This window comes from Nerophis lumbriciformis, linkage group LG02, assembly GCF_033978685.3.
Source record: "Nerophis lumbriciformis linkage group LG02, RoL_Nlum_v2.1, whole genome shotgun sequence".
NCBI classification, from domain to species: Eukaryota; Metazoa; Chordata; class Actinopteri; order Syngnathiformes; family Syngnathidae; genus Nerophis; species Nerophis lumbriciformis.
The window spans coordinates 44,423,548-44,447,466 of record NC_084549.2 but is presented as its reverse complement, the minus strand read 5'-3'; the positions used below and the strand labels follow the sequence as shown (position 1 = coordinate 44,447,466).

General features: G+C 40.1%; 1 protein-coding gene across 12 annotated transcripts in view; it reads right to left on the bottom strand.

Annotated features, from left to right (window-relative positions):
- rims1a (regulating synaptic membrane exocytosis 1a) overlaps positions 1 to 23,919 on the bottom strand; it is a 255,428-nt gene that overhangs the window by 77,454 nt on the left and 154,055 nt on the right. For 9 of the 12 annotated variants that reach the window (XM_072916356.1, XM_072916363.1, XM_072916368.1 and 6 more), the window contains exons 7-9: positions 1,441 to 1,481; positions 1,095 to 1,214; positions 920 to 1,019 (exon numbers count right to left, since the gene is read on the bottom strand). In XM_072916356.1, the coding sequence (XP_072772457.1) occupies positions 920 to 1,019; positions 1,095 to 1,214; positions 1,441 to 1,481 (261 nt within the window). The remainder of the gene's footprint in view (positions 1 to 919; positions 1,020 to 1,094; positions 1,215 to 1,440; positions 1,482 to 23,919) is intronic. The other 3 variants (XM_072916358.1, XM_072916371.1, XM_072916362.1) reach the window with 1 other exon arrangement.

Here is a 23,919-nt window from a genome sequence, read left to right as displayed (position 1 = left end):
AAAACATTCTCATGTTGCACAATTATATGTAAGCATGGAATAAAGTGTACATTTCTGTAACTGTCTGTCTGTAACATATATATTTTTATTAGCATCTATGTAATTTAGTATATTTCATGATAAATATCCATAAATTAACATTATTAATACACTACAGAAGAATAAGCACAAATCTGATGAGGGAGTCATCGTGTAACAACCTGGCATTTAGAGTTTATGTGTGGTGTCGGAGTTGTCTGACTTTTTGTGTGGCCATAAACGCATCAGTGTGCCATGAGTGTGTGTGTTGGTGCAGGTGAGAGAGAACGAGCGGCTGCTGTTGATATGAGAGATGACAAAGAGTTGGTTTTGGCTTTTTTGTTCAGCAAAAAATGACCAGTTTTGCTAGATATACGTTTTTTACTAATGTTTTTGGTGTGATTACCGCCGACAATAAACAGTTTTGCTCAATAAAGTGGTTGATGGAATTCCTGTCTTCCTCAAAGCGTCTCGACAGATGTTACAATAATTGAACAGTGTTGATGAACATTGTTTTATCTGTTGTGACCGCTTCTCACACACGGGTGCCTTGCAAAATCAAACAGAAGAAATAGTTTTGTGTTTATTTTGTTAACAGTTGATTTGATTTCTGATACAGAACAGTTGGATTTTGTGCGCGGCATAGATGTACTTTGCGCAGAGGATGCGTGAGCAGTGCGCAACTGCTCAAACGTGCACCTTTGAGGGAACATTGATTCAGGATATGCTGTAATTTTGCAACTTACAAAGTTAAAAATACTTGACTATGGATGCAGTGTATTGTTATTATTATAAAGTACTGATAAAATATTGTAAATGTGATTGAAGATTTTTAATTTAATAAAGCCATTTTTTAAGGCCCAAAAATGTTCGCTTGAGGAGGTATGAGATTTGTGAGTACCTGCCCTCAGATGCCCAACCACATCAGCCAGGCTGCCCTTCTTCACCTTGGTGATGAAGGCACCTAATCTCCCTGACTCTGTGATTCTTCCTCCTACCACCTGCAAAGAAAACACGAGAGATGTGTGGAGTAACACAACTTGAAACAACATATTGCATGTTTTTATCGCAGATACCTTCAACCCCAGCAGACTGCCAGCTTCTTTTGTCATAGTTGCGCTCCTCTTACTTAGGGTGATTCTGCCAATCAGATGGTCACCCTCCTTTGAGGGCTGCCATGTAACAGGATGCTGCAACTCAAAACAAATGTTGACTAAACTTAAGACGTACAATAGCTATGTGACATTACACATAAAACTGAGCTACAATAAAATATCTTGACAACAATAAACAATATGATGACATAACAATATACTGTACTTCTTATCCTCCATATCATATCATATGCATTTTCTTTTCACAGTTGAATGGAATTATACTTTATTTTGGAAATAGTAATCAAATAAGAAACCTAAGACTTACATGCCATACAGTGGGGTCATGAGGGTAGCACTCCCAGTCCCCTGCAAGAGGAAGATAAGTGATCGAATCACTGCACTCATTCATATAATCATTTGCATTTCAAAAATGGGAAATTTCCTGCGAAAATGAGTACAAATTTCCTTTTTTTTTTTTATTAAAAAAAATCCCTATTAAACAGTAGGGTAAAAGAAATAAAAAATCGGTATTTTATTATATTTTTCAATGAATAATAATAATTTCTATGGTAAGCACACTGCAAAAAGTCAGTGTTCAAAAACTAGAAAACAAAATACAAAAATTAGGGGTATTTTATTTGAACTAAGCAAAATTATCTGACAATAGAACAAGACAATTTGGCTTGTCAATACTTTCCAAAACAAGTAAAATTAGCTAACCTCAATGAACCCAAAAATACCTTAAAATAAGTATATTCTCACTAACAACAACTGTACTACTATATGAGTACGTATTTTCTATTGTTTCATTGAAAATAAAACGGCAAAGTCCATTTGGCTGTCAACTGTTTTAATATGAGACACAATTGTGTCAAAGTCATGATTTTTTTTTTCATGCTTGAAATAAGAAATTATTACTTTAAAAAAGTAGTTTTATTCTTTTGAGTGTTGATGACATAGCTTTGTATCAGTTGATATTCTAGTTTCAAGCATGTTTTACTCAATATTGGTCATAAAATCTCAGCAACAAGCTGTAATATCTCACTGAGATAATTTAGGACCAAAACACTTAAAACAAGTAAAACACACTAACATAAAATCTGCTTAGTGAGAAGAATTATCTTATCAGACAGAAAATAAGAAAATATCACCCTTATTTGAGATATTTAATCTTACTTAGATTTCAGTTTTTTGCAGTGTAATTCATGTGTTTCTTGAAAAAAAAAAATATATATATATACATATATATATCTGGCATATGCAGTTGAGAGAAGTTTCATGAGAGCAGTGTCTGTTGCCAGGTGACGTGTGACATCAGTGAGAGCGCGCTCAGAGCAGCATTTTACCTTAGCTGTGTTTGTAGCTTAGCAGAGGTAGTTTGCCAGCATGCTTCGTCAGAACACTGACAGTGATGGCAGCTCTGTAGAATATTTTCACTGGATTGTGTTAGCGCTAGTTAATAAAGAGATGGAATGTGCTACGATGACTGTCTTGTCTCATGTCCAAGAACGTGGTATTGTGACGATTGCAAGCTTGTTACTTCAATCATTGATTTGTTGTTCATTATTTCCATGTAGTAGTATTATGAGTATATGTATGTGTGTTTGTAAAAATCACACAGCAGAAAACATGCAGGCTGTTTAATATCAAGTCATTTTAGTGTGGTGATGGTTGTGGCTTTCATCAGTAAAAAGTTACTTCCTGCAGTGAACTTGCCGTGTTTCTGATGCTGTCTTGTTGACATACAACAACATCAAAACTGGTGTGCCATGTTACATCAAACACATCGAAAACAGTTTTTTAATGTACGTAAAAGTAATTAATTAGATTACTCGTTACTAGTGGAAGTAATGGTGTTAGTACTGTAATGCCATTATTATATGTAGTGTCTGCTAGTCCAAGAAATTACATGTTTTGCATTTGGTGAAAGATTACATTCCTCCTTGAGCAGGGGTCGGGAACCTTTTTGGCTAAGAGAGCCATTAAAGCCAAATATTTTAAAATGTATTTCCGTGAGAGCCATATAATATTTTTTTAACACTGAATACAACTAAATGTGTGCATTTTTAAGTAAAACCAACATTTTTAGAGTATAACAACTGTCTTATTATTTTTAATAACATATTTATTCTGAACCTAACCAACAATAAATAAAGTACTTCTTACCATTAATGCGACTTCTTGAACAGGTGCAATAGAAAACGGATGGATGGATTAAAATGCATGAGAATGTTTTATATTTTGAACGTTATTTTTAACACTGCGATTACCAGCAGAATTAATCATTACTTATCGTGTTAAGCAATGTCAGCTAAGATTGATCTGAGAGCCAGATGCAGTCATCAAAAGAGCCACACCTGACTCAAGAGCCATAGGTTCCCTACCCCTGACCTAGAGCAAGAGGCCAGTCAGTTCTTGTAAGCTGGGGTGGATCTTTTTAGGCAGGTAATAAAGTATGACCATTATGTGTGACATGCGCAGGTGGATAGCGTCCACTTCACAAAAGTAAGGCTTAGTAAATCTGTCGATGGTAAGACTCCGCGGACAGGTCTCTATGAATAACAGTCACAATACTTAGATAATGTTCATCTACGTTGGGAAACCCTCACGCACACACAAACATGCCCTTATGAGTCAATTTTAGTATTATGAATTCAAAGACCTGAGATGACATCATTTCGGTCTGGTTGTCTGGCTGCTCAGAGCAAGATATATTTTGGATAGATATCACCAAGTACTGCAGAACTTGCTGTGATGCTCGCTGATCAATCAAGTACGCTCTTGCTCAAAGATTTATCATACTGTACATCTACGTCCCACTTCAGCCCGGGAGAAGGCGGCAAAGCTAGCAGTTCACCACATATATAATGTTGTTTTTCCGAACACTGTAAATATTACATGGACCAGACGGGACTCAAACCCGTGTCTATTGTATCAAAGGGTAATGTGGCAAACTACTTAATTTTCCATTCTGCCAATTAACAAGCGGTAGAAAATGGATGGATGGAGTTTAATAGACACCAAGGCTTCTTTATAAGAAATGCCGTAATATTGAGTAAATGAAAATAAAAACTATTCTAGGCTCCTTCACGGTGCTTAGAGATGAGACATTTTTCAAGTTGGGTCACATCATTTTCTCGATGTTACAAAAAGCATGCAAATGTACCTGCTACTTATATCCTGCTCTTCTTTAGGTAAATATAATGTGTCTCCTATTTTTTAAGGTATTTATTTGGGCTGTCAATTGATTAAAATACTTTGCCACGATCAATCATAGTTTATTCATAGTTAACTCAAAATTAACTGAAATCAATCACAGATAAATATAATTTTTCGTTATTAATAAGTGTGCCTTAGACAGATAATTTTCAAGTTTATATTACCATGACAGGACAATAACTTTACTTTAATGAAATGTTTTCTTAAACATTATGCATTTCTAAAAAGCTCACCACAAAAAGGATATAAACAAGCTTTTAACAACAGTAAAAAATAATTAAAAAATACGTCCAGTGTGTTGGTTTCTTGCCAGATTTTGTATTTTGTAGGAATACCGAATTTGTATTCCTGCTGTAGAAGCACTTGCATTCACAGGAAAGGAGCTACACCATGTTTATATACCAGTTTCACGCATTAATAAAATAAAATGTGGATTGTTACGATCATGGTCTGATTGTCAAAGACGATAGGTAATGTAATCTGTGATATTTCTACCTGAATAAATACATTACATGTTGTAAAGTTAATGGTATTCACATCCTTGCATGATCATTTTTTAACCTTCTCTATTTATGAATAAAATTTCATATTCAGCCTGCTAAACATTCTGTAATTGCGGACTATCAGTCAGAACATGTTGTAAAATAATATACACTTTATTTCGAACTGCCATGACATTTATTTTGGTAGAAATATCACATTACACACATTACAAAACATCTTTGACAAAGCATTATCGTAATGTAAGACAATTTTTAATTGTTTTGGTGGTTAGACATGATGTAATGTGTAGCGCTATTATTGTGAAGCATGTTTGATTTGTATGAGAAGTGTCTTGACATATTTTGACAAGTCTCAAATAAAAGTGACTCTGGACTTCCTCTTTACTGTCTCTTTTCTGCTGAGCTTTTATTCAATATTACTACAGAAGTTTGAGTAACAATCTACATTTTATGTTGTTAATGGACTCAGCTATAATTTAAACACGGACGTGAAGCTTCTCCTCTACAAGTGGCATCATTATGGCCACAATGATGTTGTCTCACGGCGACTGAAGCTAACGGGAGTCATCTATCACCTGGGTGGTGTGGCTTGGTTGGTAGCACTTGAGGGTTCCAGGTTCGAGCCTCGCTTCCGCCATCCTAGTCACTGCCGTTTGTCTTTAAGCAAGACACTTTACCTACCTGCTCCCAGTGCCACGCACACTGGTTTAAATGGGTTTCACTATGTAAAGCGCTTTGAGTCTCTAGAGAAAAGTGCTACACAAATATGGGTTGTACTTGTGGGTTGTACTTTAATAGACTTCCACTCTCCCAACTTCCAAAGTTGGGAGAGTCACGGCCACTCTCCCAACTTCCAAAGTTGGGAGAGTGGCCGTGCCAGCAATCTGAGGGTTACTGGTTCAATCCCCACCTTCTACCATCCTAGTCACGTCCGTTGTGTCCTTGAGCAAGACACTTCACCCTTGCTCCTGATGGGCCTGGTTAGCGCCGTGCATGGCAGCTCCCGCCATCAGTGTGTGAATGTGTGTGTGTGAATGGGTGAATGTGGAAAATAGTGTCAAATCGCTTTGAGTTCCTTAAAAAAAGGTAGAAAAGCGCTATACAAGTACGACCCATTTATCATTTACCATTATGCCACCAGATTCCCTGAAGCCTTGCCACATAGCTGTATCATTGCACCGGCCGTCCTCCATGCGTTGGTTTAACCTTTCTCAAGAGTAGGACTCCCTGATGAAGTGCTGACTGATTTTAGGGCACTAACTTAATCTCAAAGCTAATGCAGGTGTTCCACAATCAGCTGGGAATGAAGTCTATCAAGACCACACCCTATTATCCCTAAACAGATGGAGTTGTTGAAAGATCCAACCAGACCCTGAAGGGGATCTAACAGAAATGTGTGGATGATACTGGAAAGGACTGGGACTGTTGGCTTCCATTTATACTCTTTGCCTACCGTAAAGTTCAATCAATTAATCAAAATGTATTTACTGTATATAGCCCTTAATCACAAGTGCCTCAGAAGGCTTCACAAACCACAACGACATCCTCGGATCTGAACCTACATCCAGGCAAGAAAAAACTCAACCAAATGGGAAGTTCCCCAAGCATCAACAAGACTTTCACCCTTTTAACTTCTGTATGACTGGGATGTCCAAGGCCCATTGTACCTACTCAGGAAGAGCTGGGAAGCCTCAACACCTGCGTCAAGCAATTATGGCGTGACCCAATACATGCTCCAAATGAGAGACAGGTTGGCCAGGTATCAAGAGGAGGCTCAAAAGAATCAGCTTGAAGCCCAGAAAACGAGGAAGAGCTGTTATGATAATCAAGCACCTCAGCATGACTTCCAGGCAGAGCAAAAGGTTCTCCTACTTCTTCCTTCCTCCAGTAGTAAATTGCTGGCAAAGGGGCAAGGTCCTTATACAGTTATACCCTGTATGAGATACTCCGAGAAGAAACAATAACAAATATACCATTTGAACATGCTTAAATTATAGAAATAAATTCAAGCTCTAACTCCTGTAGGGTCACTCCTGGTAAAAGACATTCAGAAGAAAGAAGTGGAAAATCCAAAACCCCTCCTCCCAGTCTGGCACACCTGACCACAGAACAAGCAACACAACTTCGGCAGGTGTTTCAAAAGGAATCATCCCTGTTAACTGTGTGCCTGGGAAAAACAACCGTAATTGAGCACCTAATCTGACTGAAGGAGGCTAATCCACTCCGCCAGCGATTTTATCATGTTCCACAGCAGCTGGCCGAGAAATTACACAAAGGAGGTTGAGGCCATGCTGGAGTTAAAAGTCATTGAACTAGAGTCATTGAACTATCAAATTTGGAGTGGTGCAGCCCAGTGCCGGCAAAAAGAAGATCCCTGCACATGTGCATTGACTTTCGCAAGTTAAACTCCATCTCAGAATTTGATGCCTACCAAATGGCACGAATAGGCAAACTTCTGGAGAGGACTGAATCAGCAGCTCATACCACGACACTAGATATCTGCAAAGGTTTTTGGCAGGTCGGCCATACACTGCGTTGCGGACCTAGGTTAGTTATGCCTTCTGGAATGCATGGAGCACCATCAACTTTACAACGACTAATGGATACAATCCTCCCAAGTTGCGAGTCATATAGTGCAGCCTATCTAGATTAGGTAGTGATCTTTAACAGAACCTCGGAAGAACACCTGCAACATATAAAGCAAGTTCTCGGGAAAAATCCAGGCAGCAGAACTGACGTTAAATGTCAGTAAATTTGAATGGGCGCAAGAGGAAACACGATAATTTGACGCAGTGGCTCCATCAAGATCTACGAGTGACACACATAGAGAAACATCCGGCGCTATGCGCACTCACACACACCGCACTACATATATGCAGACATCTTCACTTTGGTGACCGCATAGCTTTCATTTAACCCGGCAGAGCATCTAGGTTGCATGCTTGATGCCTCTGCCTATCCTCATTATTTATAATCTACATTTTTGGTCAAACATAAAAGTATTCACAACTTACCTGGACCTTTTCACGGTCGCCAGAGTCAAACTGAGCGGACATCATCGCGCGCATTTTAAAGCGTTATTGTGGGGCACATTTTAGTGACGTCACAGTCAGGAGGAGAAAGAAGGCGGAAGTTGCGTCTTCCAGCCGTCCATAGCGTTTTACTCGTATGGATTCTTCATTCATCACTTCAAGCATTGTTTATAAGTTTTACAGAATAGGATTTAAAAATAGGCTTTTGCCTGGCATTCAGGGGTGGTGATGGGTTGGAGACAGTGGTGAGTGGAAGCTGGTAAGGATTGTTAAGCATTTTTTGAGCAGAAAAATTCATAAATTAGTCGCACTGTTTTATAATATGCAGGGTTCAAAGGGTAGGAAAAAAGTAGCAGCTTATAGTCAGTCCAAAAATTACGGTGTACGAGTCCACATTTCAAATTGTTTTTGGAAACTGTGGACGTCATGTCCTCCGGAACAAAGAGAACCATCCGGACTTTTATAGGCGCAAAGTTCAAAAGAAAGCATCTGTGATGGTATGGGGGTGTATTAGTGCCCAAGACATGGGTAACTTACACATCTGTGAAAGCACCATTAATGCTGAAAGGTACATACAGGTTTTGGAGCAATATGTGTTGCCATCCAAGCGTTGGCTTGTTTATTTCAGTAAGGCAATTCTAAGCCACATGTTACAACAGCGTGGCTTCATAGTAAAAGAGTGCGGGTACTAGACTGGCCTGCCTGTAGTCCAGACCTGTTTACCATTGAAAATGTGTGGCGCAATATGAAGCCTAAAATACCACAACGGAGACCCCCGGACTGTTGAACAATTTAAGCTGTACATCAAGCATTAAATTCTAAGTTAATGATTATTTGCAAAAAAAAAATTGTTATCAGTTCGAACATTAAATATCTTGTCTTTGCAGTGCATTCAATTGAATATAAGTTGAAAAGGATTTGCAAATATTTGTATTCTGTTTTTATTTACGAATTTAGGTTTTCAGCACCAAAGGCTTGGAATAACCTACAATCGAATATTAAACTTCAAACCCTTGTTACATTGGATGAGTTTAAAGCTTATGTGAAAGGATTGCAGTCTACCTTGTCTGTATGCACATGTGTCATGTGAGCAAGTTTTAATGTTGTAAATGTGATGTTTTATGTGTTGTTTACTATTTTTAATGTAACCTTGCTGCTGCCCTCTTGGCCAGGTCTCCCTTGGAAAAGAGATCCTTGATGTCAATGGGATTTTTACCTGGTTAAATAAAGGCTAAATAAAAAATAAAAATTTAAGAATTACACAATGTGCCAACTTCACTGGTTTTGGGTTTGTGTATATATATATATATATATATATATATATATATATATATATATATATATATATATATATAAAATCCCCTGAGGAGCAGGGAAACCTGCGAAACAGGCTTGTAGGGATGATATAGCCTCTGTGTTTTTATATATATATATATATATATATATATATATATATATATATATATACACACAAAATAAGTTGCACGATTATCCCTAGTTTGTTCATGATTAACTCATGTGCTTTTGTGATAAAGCACATGAGTTAACTTGTTAATTTTGACAGATGTCAAAATTAACAAGTTAACTCATGTGCTTTATCACAAAAAATCCTGCGTTAATCATGAACAAACTAGGGATTATCGTGCAATTTATTTTGACCGCACAAGCTCTTTTACCTTCCCTAAATGCTATACGGTCAGTGATCAGATCAATGCCTTGTCAGTACAATAATTAGTGAGGAGACTACAACTGATGTGCTCGCTGGCCAATTTCTCTTCATACAGCCTATACATACAGCCAATAGAACCTAAAATAAACTTTAGATAAAACCTTTACCAAGTTTTGTGCAAATACTGTACATGACATGCACTATCGTAAATGTTTAACGTAAATCATATTTGTTGATTCTATGCGTTCTGTCGAACCAAGCTATGAGCTACAATGCTGCAGTCAATCATGCAACATTGTAATGATATTCCTGATTCAGTCACTCAGTCACTTTCAAAGTCAAGGTTGACATAACGAAAGCAAAGTATCTCTGCAGATAGATGTTAAAAAAATGTACTTGACAGGGCCCATGACTGACATGCTGTCTAAACATCAGGCCCAGCTGTGAGTTAAGCTCTCTTGCTGCTTATGTCTTATATGACAGTGTCATGGAAGATGTTAAACAGAATTTTAAACATCAAATTTTAAACACAAATCTGACGTTCTTCCGGCTGTAGTCTTTTTTTTTTATACAAATGGGCAGAGAGGCAACATTAAAATGTGTGCAGCACCTCAGCGACAGTGTTTTGACATAGAGTAAAACAGAGCAAAGCATGCCTAGCAGTAAGCAGACAATGAAGATAATAAGTTGTGGCAACTCATAGTGGCATTATGTAATCTTAAAGCAAACCAAGTTCTCAGTTTCATAACTCAAGCATGAATGTAATTCTTTGCAGTGGGTGGGCCACGTACTGTAACTGAGTATTATCTACCTATCTATCCATGTCCAATGAACAAAAGCATACTGTAAAGGCAAAACTGTTGTTTCTGCTCTCATTTTTCATGAGCTGAACTGAAACGTGGAATTATTTTTCTATGTCCACAAAAGGCCTATTTCTCTCAAACCTTTTTTACAAATTTGCCTAAATGCGTTAAGAAGCAAGTCTCCTTTGCCAAGGTAATCCATCCACCTCACAGATGTGGCATATTAAGGTTTGATTAGACAGCATGATTATTGCACAGGTGTACCTTAACATTGCCCAAATAAAAGGCCACTCTAATATGTGATGGTTTACTGTATTATTCATTTGTTCACTCTTCTGTTACAGAGAACAAGGACATTGGATAAAATTGCTATGGTATGAAAAGGGGTAGGATTAAATAAGCTTTGCTTCTTCCTACTCCTTTTCGGAAGTGCGTTAATGAAACAACTGGAATTACATTGTATCGTATGCATGTTCGGAATAAACTGAAACTGAAACTGATATGCCACATATGTGTGGTGGATAGTTTATCTTGGCAAAGGAGAAGTGCTAACAAACACAGATTTACAGTAGCTGTTTGAGTTTAATGGGGGTGTTGCGTTTTTGTTTTTGTTCATTGTATCTTTGTGTTACTTGACCTGGACACATGTACATTGGGCATCAAACTTTGGCCATAAGTTTAGTCCAAATAGAATTCAAAGAATTCAAACTGTGATTTGTTCAAACTTAGAATGTGTATGTGTGTTTAAATGAACGGTGACACATTTAGCATTTATTTTTGTTAAGGGTCATGGGTTATCTGCAGCCGATTCCAGTTAGTTTTGAGCAAAAGGTAGACAACACCCTGGACTGGTTGCCAATCATTTACAGCGAGCATTTAGACAAAACACAAAATACATACTGTACCGTCTCACTAAACAGCAACTAAACACCGCTGACTGCACAAAACAGTGAAGAGAACCACTGTCAGTGACCTTAAACAATATGTACCAAATTTTGTCTACACATCAAACCAAATATCTGTATTGTGTATTACATTTGAACTTTTATGTAGTTGACCCTGTGCTTGGAGTTTTCGACTATTTGGAGTTTTTCTTGACTATAGATCTTGATCACGATAATAAGATTGCTTGCTGTCACCGTTGATTTTAACGTTGTCGAGTGTGACGTACTGAATCTTTGACAATAAGCTGTAGATAAGCCAGGATAATTAGTCAAAGCGATCGCCTAGCAACGGAATGCCTCCAAAGAACAAGCAAGTTTACACAGAAGAGTCCCAAAACACTGATATTTACAAGACGATGGATCAAGCAGTAAAACAATAAATTACGACTATCCAGGAGCTTCTGATGAAAGCGCTATCATGACACAAGAAATACATCCATCCATCCATCCATTTTCTACCGCTTATTCCCTTCGGGGTCGCGGGGGGCGCTGGAGCCTATCTCAGCTACAATCGGGCGGAAGGCGGGGTACACCCTGGACAAGTCGCCACCTCATCACAGGGCCAACACAGATAGACAGACAACATTCACACTCACATTCACACACTAGGGTCAATTTAGTGTTGCCAATCAACCTATCCCCAGGTGCATGTCTTTGGAGGTGGGAGGAAGCCGGAGTACCCGGAGGGAACCCACGCAGTCACGGGAAGGACATGCAAACTCCACACAGAAAGATCCCGAGGCCGGGATTGAACTCACGATTACTCAGGACCTTCGTATTGTGAGGCAGACGCACTAACCCTTCTACCACCGTGCTGCCCACAGAAGTACATATAAAACCAAAATAAATATCTACAGGATTACTTGACAAAGGAATTGGCAAAACATAATAAATGTTTGCTGATGTTTACCAAGAAACAACCGATGGCATCGATGATGTAGGGCTGCATAAAAAATTTGTGAATAAACCGCAATCTCAATTCACACTGTGATCTCATTTCTAAATGTCAACTATTATTTCGACATTACTTTGACGAGCTGCATCATAAACAAATGTTGCCATTTTACTCAACTACTCACCCAGCACTGTCATTGCCATGAAAGCCAAGACTTCCTAAACGTTTGCTCTTCCAGGACGAGTTGCCTCCACTGTCCTGGTTCTCCCTGCTAGTGACTATAATTTATCATTTTGGGAGAAGCGATTACATTCATTAATTGACTTTTATTTTCACTTGTCTTTATTACGTGTATGTGAACATACTGTCAAGTGAGCAATCATATCATTGGCTTTTGACTTGATGGATTATTTTTCTATGCATTTCTATTAAGTCTCCTGTCATTTGCCATTCTGGGACCTCCCATCTACATGACCATTGAAAGTTTTTTTTAAAGCAGAACAGGTAATTGAGGAGATTCATCATTTTAATTTAAATGGCTCTGGATTTGGATGTTTAAAATACATGATAAATTATGGTGACCTAAACATTGTTATTTGTTATCTTATACGTAAGTGTTCCATTTTTGACGGAGGTCCCTTTCCCACCAGGCTTCTTGCTGAAGGTCGAGGACTAGATTAATGTGCTCTATCAGCACATTACTGGTTTGTGAGAGTCAGAAGTCATACTCATTAATTGATGCTAACACAGACCTACAATGCGTTCAACCTTTATTCAGAATTAGCTACTTTCGCAACAGCTGACGCGACTTTCTTCTCATTCATTGTGGTAGCGCCACAGTGCATTAAACAGTGTTGAAGCTGATCATCCATTGACTTCAATGGAGAGCATAGAGTGCGTAGTTCCACTGCAGCCAAACTGGCTAGTAATCTGATAAATGCTCAGCTTTGTCCCGCTGTTACGTTCCACATAGTAGTGGTTTGTTTGTGTTTCTTCCCCTATTGTTTCTACAGGTCACACTCATTCACTGCCTCTGCTGCCAATCAACTGGTTCCTGTTCCCAGCTGCTCCTCATTTCACCTGTTAATCAGCCAGCCAATCCCGGTCCACCATTCATCCTCCCAGTCTGTTTAAAACCACCTGCTCACCACTGGATCAGGTGGATTCTTTTTCTGACATGCTGTGTGGAGCTTTGATAGACGCTACTTTGTCTTTGATGCTGCTTTGTTTTGTAATCATTTTTGTTAAGCTCTTTGCTTAACTTGTGCCACCTGTTTTTTTGTCTTAAATTTTTTTTTTACCTTTCAACTTTTGTAAGTATCTGCCGCCCAGTCTTGGGAAAGGTTAGACAGAGGCCTCTATACACTACACACGTAGGATTTGTTTGTGTATAGAGACACCAGGCTTAGTGGTGGCTGTCACCCTTGTAGGTTTTGGACCCCCTGTTTGGCTAGAGTAGGTAGGTAGGTTTTTGGTTTATGCTAATTAAATAGCTTTAGTTAGTAAGCTTACGTTTCTTAATCAAAGGTGTCTTTTGGTATATTTGGTTCATTTCTTTGACAGCACCTGTATTCCCAAGCTAGGCTAGTGTTGTGTCTTGTTGTAACCTCCCATGGTTACTTTTCAATAACACTAGTTTTGTTTTCAATTCTTGGCTTCGGTGTCTTTAATTTACACCTCATTTAGTTTATGCACTTTTATGTTGCATTCTCCAAAGATCCCTAGACTCAGAGCCATCTGTGAACGTAACACCTGCCCACCGGAGGCCGAGCCTCTGTGGAAGAGTATGGAAAGTGGGCTGGGCTTCGGCATGCCGAGACGCTGAATTTCTGCATGATAAGTGGATGATTTGTCTAAGGCTGAAATACATTTGGATTAACAGCAAAATGAATGAATCAGTGATGATGAAATATAAACCACTGCCAGAGCATTTTCAAGTTTCATTCCGTTATTTTGTGTTGGTATGGAGAATTCTACAATCCTCTAAGTCATGGGTGTCAAACTCTGGCCCGCGGGCCAAATTTGGCTCACCGTGTAATTTCATTTGGCCCTTGAGGCGATATCAAATTAACACTAGAGCTGGCCCGCCAATTATATACAGCGGCGGTGCCGCGGTAACACCGCATTCACCGCTAATTCTCATACCTCCCGAAAACCGTCACGTCCGCTTTTTACCCAGTCCAACAAGTGCTGGCCCAGTCACATAATATGTGCGGCTTCTGCACCCACACACAAGTGAATGCAACGCATACTTGATCAACAGTCATATAGGTTACACTGAGGGTGGCCGTATAAACAACTTTAACACTGTTAGAAATATACGCCACAGTGTGAACCCACACCAAACAAGAATGACAAACACATTTCAGGAGAACATCCGCACCGTAACACAACATAAACGCAACAGAACAAATACCCAGAACACCTTGCAGCCCTGACTCTTCCGGGCTGCAATATACAACCCCCGCTACCACCAAACCCCGCCCCCTCCAACCCCGCCCAAAATCTAGCGTCTCTATAAATGTTATCTGTTATTGGAGACTGCATTTGTATTTAGAGAGTAGCTGAAAATGAGCTTCCCCCGACTTGAAAGACCAGCAGCCGCCACTGAGCTATAGTCACTTGAACGTTTAAAAGACTACTGCCCAGTCACTTCATATTTTTAGTTTTCAGTGCCTGTGACCTGGTCGTGTTTAGGATGATGAATATACATAGCATATTCTATACTGTACAGGACTAGCTGCATATCTGAGAGTAAGTGTTTCTATCCTGATTTCACAATACATGATTTAAAAGCCTGGGAGCCTCTCAGTTGCCAGCAACCACATTTCATAATTGATCCTGTCTCAAGCTAAAAAAGGAAGCACTGTCTTACTGTCATGCTGATGTGCATAAAACCTACACTGACAAAAACTGATCAGCCTTGACCTTCACTTGCTCAATGTTACAACATCTGTCCACAGCCAAGCCCGTATTATATTTACTGTTTGCTATTTCTTCAACCAGTACTTCTCAAATAGAAAGGCCTCTGGGGGCTGTGATGAAGTGTCAGGGGGAGGCGTAAGAGGCAGAGGGGAGTTTATTTATTAGTATTTAAGTATTTCGTTTTTTTACATATGTTCTCAACAGTATTTCAGTTCTGGGGGTTGGGGATTCTGTACCCTAGGGGGGCATAACAGAGATTAATTATAAATAAATATGTTAGAATTATTTAAAAGTTACATAAATTAAAGGGGTCAAATCCTGATTTTTTTTTTCTACACTTAAAACACTTTCTTGTGGTCTGGTTTTATGGTCAAAATGTTGCATTGATTACATTTTACAGACCATCTTCAAGCTGTTTTCTAAAGATCTCTTCAGAACGCGCCATTTTGTGGGCCCTCTTATTTACGTGCCTCCACTTACCGCCAGTCATGTAGAAGTTTTTAGCGCTTCCATATCGAGTCTATTGACAGATTTAAGTTAAAACTATACACTACTTTTTATCAGAAACGGCAACAGAGAATGCATGTGCATGTACGAGCCAGTTTGCCCCGCAACAAGAGAATAGAGAAAAAGGAGCTTACTGACTACAGCCTCGGACTACAATGGCGGATTCGCGCAAAGCTGTTCGGGTAAATGTCTACCAAATATGGAGCTATTCGCTGACGTCACATGGAAGGAAAAACGTCTCATATTGGGCAAAATCCAAATGGCTCATATGGAGGAAGTATGAAGGAAGTTGTTATATCTCCGTCATTCTCCATGGATTCCCTTTTAAAATAAATATTTACTTACATTAACCTTTTTAATAACACAACACAAAACAACACATATCTGGCTGTGGTTCTTGGAATTTAGGTAGTTAAAACAAAATAATTGCAAAAAAAAAGCTGTTTCTAAAGGACTGAATCATGTTACTGATATATTGGTGTTTTTATATACTGAAGTTCAGTGAAGTGTGAAAAACAAGCTTTTTTTAGCGGACATGTAGAGGGCGTTTCTTCGCAATTACGCTGTCAGTCTTCCACGATACTGGATATCATGACCTCCACGATGCTGTCTTTGGAAAATCAGCATTTCTGACTCCCATTTGGACTTCTTCGTTTCACTCTGGTGTCTCCACTGCGTAGTGTGCCTTTTCACCTCACCACCAACTGGAAGACTCTAGTTTATTTAGTCCTTTTTTGTGTCCTTTTATGGTGCTTGTTTTTTTCTTGCACCATCTCTTAGTTGTTTGCTGCCTTAGTTGTTTTCTTATTGTTGCTATTAAAAGACTTTGTAAAGACGCTCTCCGTCTTCTGCCTCTGGGTTTCGCGCTCCTACCAGCAAAAGTGCCATTTTTATGGTGTGCAGACGCTAACGCTGCATTTACGAGACTCAAAGCGCTTTTGTACTACTGTTCATGTTGCCAAGGTGGATGCCTCTGACACCAACGTGGGTGTGGTTCTATCTCAGCGTTCACAGACAGATCACAAACTCCAGCCTTGCCCCTTTTTCTACCGCCTAGTGCAATTACGACATCGGCAACCGTGCTTGCTGTTGTTCTGGCCTTGCAGGAATGGAGGCACCTACTGGATGGCACGGAGCATCATTTTGTTGTGCACACAGACCACAAAAACCTGGCATATCTGCACGCCCCAAAAACACTCAACACCAAACAGGCAGGGTGGGCCCTGTTTTTCACCAGATTCAACTTCTCTGACTTTCCGCCCAGGCTCCCAAAATGGCAAACCCAAAGTTCTTTCCAGGTTATACTTCCCTCCTTCGGGAGATGCCCCACAAGAAACAATTATTCCCCAATCTCAAATCCTTGGAGGATACAGAGAGACAGGTTGTCGAGGCACTAAAAGACACTGCCGCTCCTGTGAACTGTCCCATTGACCGACTCCTCGTCATCCCGAGGCTCTGCCCTGACATCATCTCCTGGGCTTATTGTTCTAGGATTGCCTGCCAGCCAGGTGTCACCCATACCATATTCCTGCTGGTGCAACAATTCTGGTGGTCTTCGTTGCGGAGGGAGTTTGTATCGGCCTGCTTAGTCTGTGCCAGGACAAGGCATCTCATTAAGCACCAGCCGGGTTTCTGCGCCAGCTCCACATTCCCTCCAGGCCCTGGTCTCATGTGGCCTTGGACTTTGTAACTGGATTTCCATTTTCTAACGACAACTTGATCATCCTTAACTTGGTAGACCGCTTTTCCAAAATGGTTCACTTTGTGGCGCTTCCCAAGCTGCTCTCAGCTCTCAAAACAACTGCCCTCCTGGTCCGGCACGTGTTCTAGCTCCATGGTCTTCCTATCGACATTGTCCAATATATAGGGTCCACAATCAATTCTCCTCGGCGGTGTAGAAGGTGTTCTACAGAGCCCTGGAGGCCACAGCCTGCCTGTCTTTGGGGTACCATCCCTAGTCCAGCGGCCAGACTAAGTCTGCCAATTAGGACCGAGAGGCCTTTATTCGCTGTGTGTGGCATGAGCAACCAGCTTTCTGGGCTAAAAACTTGTCATTGATTGAGTATGCACATAACACTCTTGTCAGCTCTGCCACAGGCATTTGTCCATTTAACGCAGCATTCTGGTACCAGCCTCACGCCTTCTTTTCACTGGAGTTTGAGCCAGCAGTTCCATCAGTCACCGCCCACCTCCGCCGTGCACGCCTCGCCTGTCGCAACACTTGAGCGGCCATGCTACGCACCTCAGAGTGCAACCAACGTCTTGCAAATCATCACTGCTCCAAGGCACCGAATTACAAGGTGGGTAAGAAAGTTTGGCTCTTACCACTACACTGTCTGTAAGAAGATTAAACCCGTTTTTTTGGACCATATACGGTGAAACATTAACCCCTGCTCTGTCCAGCTTCGCTTCCCGGACTCGCTCAAGATCCACCCTGCTTTCCACGTCTCCCTTTTCAAGCCAGTGACATCCGGCATTCAATGCCTTTCGAAGGTGCCTCGTCCTCCTCCAAGGCTAGTCGACGGTCACCCCGCATTTACAGTCAGTGACATTTAAGACGTGAGAAAAAGAGGTAGGGAATTTCAGTATTTGGTAGGTTGGGAGGGGTGTGGGCCTAAGGACCGGTCCTGGATTTTCCGGTCTCCAATCGATCCCTGTCTCATGTCAGATTTTAATAGACTTAAACCGGAAAAAACTGGTAGGCTTTAATGGCCTGGAATCCATTAAAGGAGGGGGTACTGTTACATTTAGTATTTCTGCAACACAGCTTGTTGGTCTCCTCTCTGTCTTTCCTTCTCACCCTAGATGTGCTCAAACCAGCTGGAGGAGTGGCATCGGGACGTACCTGAGGCTGATTGCTTCATCAGCCTTTTAAACAGAGTACTTGCCGCTGGGAGACGCCAGTTCTTTGATTCGTGTCATCCACGCTACTGGACGTCACAACCTTTCCATTGCTGTCTTTGGAAGATTAGCTTTTCTGGCTCCCATTTGGACTTCTTTGTTTCTCTCCTGTGTCTCCTCTCGCCTCCAGCTGGAAGACTCTGGTTTATTTAGCCCTTTTTTGTGTCCTTTTTATGTTGCTTGTTTTTCTGCACCATCTCTCTTAGTTGTTTGCTACATTAATTGTTTTCTTATTGTTGCTAATAAAATACTTTCTACAGACGCTCTCCAACCTCCGCCACTGCATTTAGGGTTCGCACTCTAACCATTACGCAACATCGAGGGCCAAATGAAATGTCAGTCAGTCGGGGTGCACAATTAATCGATTTTTAAATCGTAATCCGATTAATTAATCATGACGATGGTAAAAATAAGAACAACATTAAAGGGGAACTGCCCTTATTTGGGAATTTTGTCTATAATTCACAATCCTTATGTGAGACAATCACACTTTTTTTGCATTCTAACTTCTGAATAAACTCTAGCAAGAGTCAGCTAACAATGGGAGTAAGGGGATTAGCTCTTTTCCGCCTATGAAACACTCAGAGGCCCCGTTTACACTGCACAACAAAATTAAATTTTTTTGCCCTCAAGTGACACAGATCAGATATTTTTTGCCAATCAAGTGCTTCAAATCTGATCTTTTCGATCAGATTCAGGCCACATCAAGAGGTAGTCCAAATCCGATTGGAATCTGATCTTTTCAAATGTGACTTCAGTCTCAACGCAATGGGACGTGTATGTGACTTTTTTGTCAGCTTTGGGCGAGATACGTCACTCATGTGCCCTGGGAAAGACGCAGTCGCCAGTGGAATTAGATACTTCATCATCACGTACGGTTTCGGTGAGCAAAGTCTATTTAAGACGACCAAATTTTCGGTGCATCATTTGTCAATCATGCACAAATAATAGGGTATATGTAATATATGTACTCATATTTTGAAAATATATTTATATGGCGACTTGTGTGTACCCCGCCTTCCGCCCATGTGCAGCTGAAATAGGCTCCAGCACCACCCGCGACCCCGTAAGGGACAAGCGGTAGAAAATGGATGGATGAATGGATGTTTTTTTATATTTAAAAAAAAATTAAAGTGGAATGTTTTGACGGTGGAATGGTTGGGATGGGTTAAAATATGTAAAAGGACAAGCCGAAACAAAAAGGGTGGAAATCGAGCTTTAAAAATACTGGAAATTTGTGAATAACTGGAAGTTGCTTGAATTTCCAGGATGAGTGCAATGCGTTGAAAGTGGAACGGCAAACTTTTTTGGAAATGGAAGATAATAAATAGTTTTTTTGTGTGTGTAGAATCTTATATGTGTGAATGCATTGGCATTCACACAATAAAGGCTTGATATACCTCACTTTGCATTTTTTTGTTGCCTTTTTGTTCATGATTTATTTTAATGTTATATTAATTGTTTTTTGTTTAAATATAAAACAAACAAACAAGCGTGTAATGAGTTTATATCATGTATAAGTTTCAAATTTAAATTTGGATTGCTGACATGAATTAATTGTTTCAAAATATTCAAAGTTTTTGAGTTTCACCTGTAGATCTGGTTCAATATAGATCAACAAAGGGCCCAACATGACCCATGAATAAAACAAGTAATATCCAAGCTTAAGCCATGGCCACTTAAAAGGTATGTGACTCATTTACTGTGCTGTGGAATAAATTGTGGTTCATTTATGTCTCTAAAATGAGCTAGCCTAAATATACATAGGCTTCACAAAATTCAGGAAATCTGCTTTACACAGATGAATACATCAATCTATTTTAATTGCAAAATGCATCATATGTACACTGAAGCTACATTTACAGTTTGTAATTCTCACCCAGCTCTGGTCTGATTAGCATGATCACCACACTGGTCTCTCTCTCCTAATAAAGTATAAGAACTTTTGAGATGACATAAACTAGCAATTATTTATGCACAGTGTTGGGTTAGTTACTGAAAAGCAGTAACTAGTTACAGTTACTAGTTACTTTATTTCAAAAGTAACTCAGTTACTAACTCAGTTACTTACATCAAAAAGTAATGCATTACTGTGAAAAGTAACTACTTAGTTTTTTTTTTTTTTAAATATATATTTTTAAGGCTCCCATTAATGCCCTTTTAGCCTTCCTTTCAGTACTGTTATTGCACTGGAGAATAATACAATCTGTTGATCAACTTGACATGCATTTGCATCACTGAACTCTGCTAAATAATGTGGTCTACATACAACACACAAAGACATAGATATGTTTCAAAGGGCCAATTTATTTCAGGCCAGAACAAATTGACAAAACTATTTTAAATAGCTGCAACATAACATCCATAAGTAACAAACAGCATAGTAACAATATAGCTGTAAACCTGGCTTCACCTAAGGAAGGCACACGTGACATACACAAAGCCTAACCAGGCATTTTTTTTCTCAAGGAATTCGGAAATAAAATCATGTCTTCATGAGATCAACACTGTACTGAAGCCCAGAACACTCTACGCATTTACCCAGTTTTAGTTTAGAGAAAAGGAAAGATTGGCCTGGCCCACTAGGATCCCTCTTTATGTTTGTGAACTTTATAGTCTATACATTTAGAGTGATGTGATAATCAAACATTCTAGAAGTCTAGAATGAAAGAGTATATAAGAGAATTGACAGAGTGTGTGTACCTTCAATGATGAATGATGAGCAGAGGCGGAGTTTGGAGTGTTTTCTTTAGTTCGCTTTCCATGTTTATGTACTCATTGTCCAGGTACTTGGAACATGTTTTCCGTGCCATTTGCTGTTTGACGCCGGTATCATGCTAATTAGCTGCCTGAAAGCGGGTGACTCCACTGTAGAAATAGCCTGCATGTCTTCTAGCACATACACTGCAATGGCTCTATCAATGTTGTCCTGGCTAGCAGTCCCTCCGTTAAAATCCTTAAGTGGAGCTGAAGTGGCATAGCAGTCTGTGTCTCTCTTTACTAGCTTCGTCGAAGCATGTTACTTTTGTAGCTGTTTCAGCAGATTTGAATTGCTGTTTTGGGCACTGCTCCCCTCACCTCCCAGGGGGTGATCAAGGGTGATTGGTCAAATGCAGAGAATAATTTCGCCACACCTCGTGTGCGTGTGACAATCATTGGCACTTTAACTTTAACTTTAAGTAGATGGGATCTTTGATCCAAGACCCAACTTACATTTAACTAAAATGTTATTTTCTTTGTGTTCGACAAAAGAAAAGTAGTGAGAATATCTCCATGTTAAAAAACGTGGCTTCTGGCTCCGCCATGATGTCTTGTTAGTTGTTATGAGAGTAGGGTGTGTGTGTGTGTGTGTGTGTGTGTGTGTGTGTGTGCGTGTGTGACGTCAGTGAGTGAGTGGGCGAGAGAAGTGAGGGAGCGGCAACAGTGAGTGCGTGCAGGTGCTCGTAACTTGGTGGATGGCTGCGTACAAGACACCAATAAAGTCACAAAGTTGCAACAAACCGCCGGCCTCGTCATTCACCCTCGAATCCGGAGCTGTAAAGACCCACTGCCGGGTAAAGTGAAGGGTGTTACCCCCGAAGTACATAGGCCCTGGAGGAACGTCTCCCCTGCGCTCCTCGACTACGGTCTGGGAGCCCCCACCCCCCGACCCATCCACAGAAAGCACGCCTCTTCTTTTCCTTGTGACACAGAAGGACGACACCGCAGCGCTCCAATAAAACACACTCAGATCTTCTGTTTCTAGCCGATACTACTTAAAAAATAAGGTAAAATAACGCAGTAACGCATCATGTAGTAACGATAACAGAGTTACTGAATATAAAAAATAACGCGTTAGATTACTAGTTACCGCCGAAAATAACGACGTTACAGTACCCTCTAAGTTAGTCCCAACACTGTTTATGCATAATGGTAACTTTAGAGACTGGTAACTTTTGCTATCAATTTATGACATAATTTACGAAATATGTCCATTTGCAAAAAAAAACAGAAAAAGTATGGACTAATGGCCATACAAAGTGTATTGAACAGAGTTGAACTTTAACCAGGGTTTAACATGTCAATACCATAAAACAACTCTTGCATATCTTAATCGGAATCAATAATGTCCATCCAAAAGCAGCAGTTTTGTGTTTTTTCAATGTAATGTTTTGCCAAGCAGGGTGCACTTCAGCATGCCTTTTTGCATCCCAAGAGGGCACTTTGGTGTACATTTTGGCCCGTAAAGACACTTTGGCATGCATTTTGGCTTCCAAGAGGACATTTTTGCACACGTTTTTGCTCCCAACAGGGCACTTTTCCACATGTTTTTCAACAATTAGGCCACCGGGACCTACTTACCCCAACACCCCCTATTGAATTGTGTAAGTGTTTCATGTTGTGACAACTGCTTCTCTCTTGTGTAACATTAGGAACTCGGAAATGGCTGACCGGAGAGGTCAGAAATGACAACAAGTAATATGTCTGTGTACCAAAGGTAATGCTTGACTGTCCAATTTGTTGAGCGAGGACTAAACAGGACACATTGAATCACAGCATCTGCAGCTTCTCAATATTTCTATGGATAAATGTTTGTCGTTTGGATGTTTATTGCAGATTACCGCGGGCGCTGGTTGCAGCTTGTGTAATGTGGCTGAATTGCTGGGTAGGCTGCTGACAGGTACACATATTTTTAATGGTTTGTGTCTCTGATTCTGTCATCCGTTTCCTGTCTTTCGCACAAACTTTCTTGGTTTCGTGGGTTGGAGGGCAGGATTATGTTGGTTATGTTGTTATATTGATCGACGCTCAAACGCGCACAAAACTGTCTAATCAAAACGTATGTTTGTTTCTTGTGCAGAAAAAGTAGAAACAGCAAAGGGTAACAATATATTAAGTCTTTATTAATGAAACGGCACAATCCTTTGACAAATAATACTATTATATAAATACTACTTGAACCGGCGGCGAGTTGGGCTCATAATTGAAATTGTGCTCGCGACTTAAAATATCAAAGAAACGAGAAACTGCTCATATCCCAAATAACTCGTAAGTTGAGGTACCACTATATTTGTATTTTTTGTTGGCTGCAAGCAAGGAGCTGTAATTTCAAATGATGGTTAGTAGTGATGTGGTATCACACTTTTTGCATATGCCAATGTCAAAGCGTAAACAGCAGTGTCTTCTATAGAGCTGGAGGACATTGTTTGCTGTGTGAGGCCACCTAAGGTCAACACCGGAATCAAATGGGGTCAAACGGCCCCATCACAGATGGGAACATGCACACACATGTACACTCTCAGAGGGATTGTCCCCACCATTCCACTCCCTCAGGGCCAAGCTGAAAACAATATAATATGACACTCAGCAAAGCATTCAGACACACACGCACACAGTCTAACACTAGTTAACATGCACCAGGGTCAC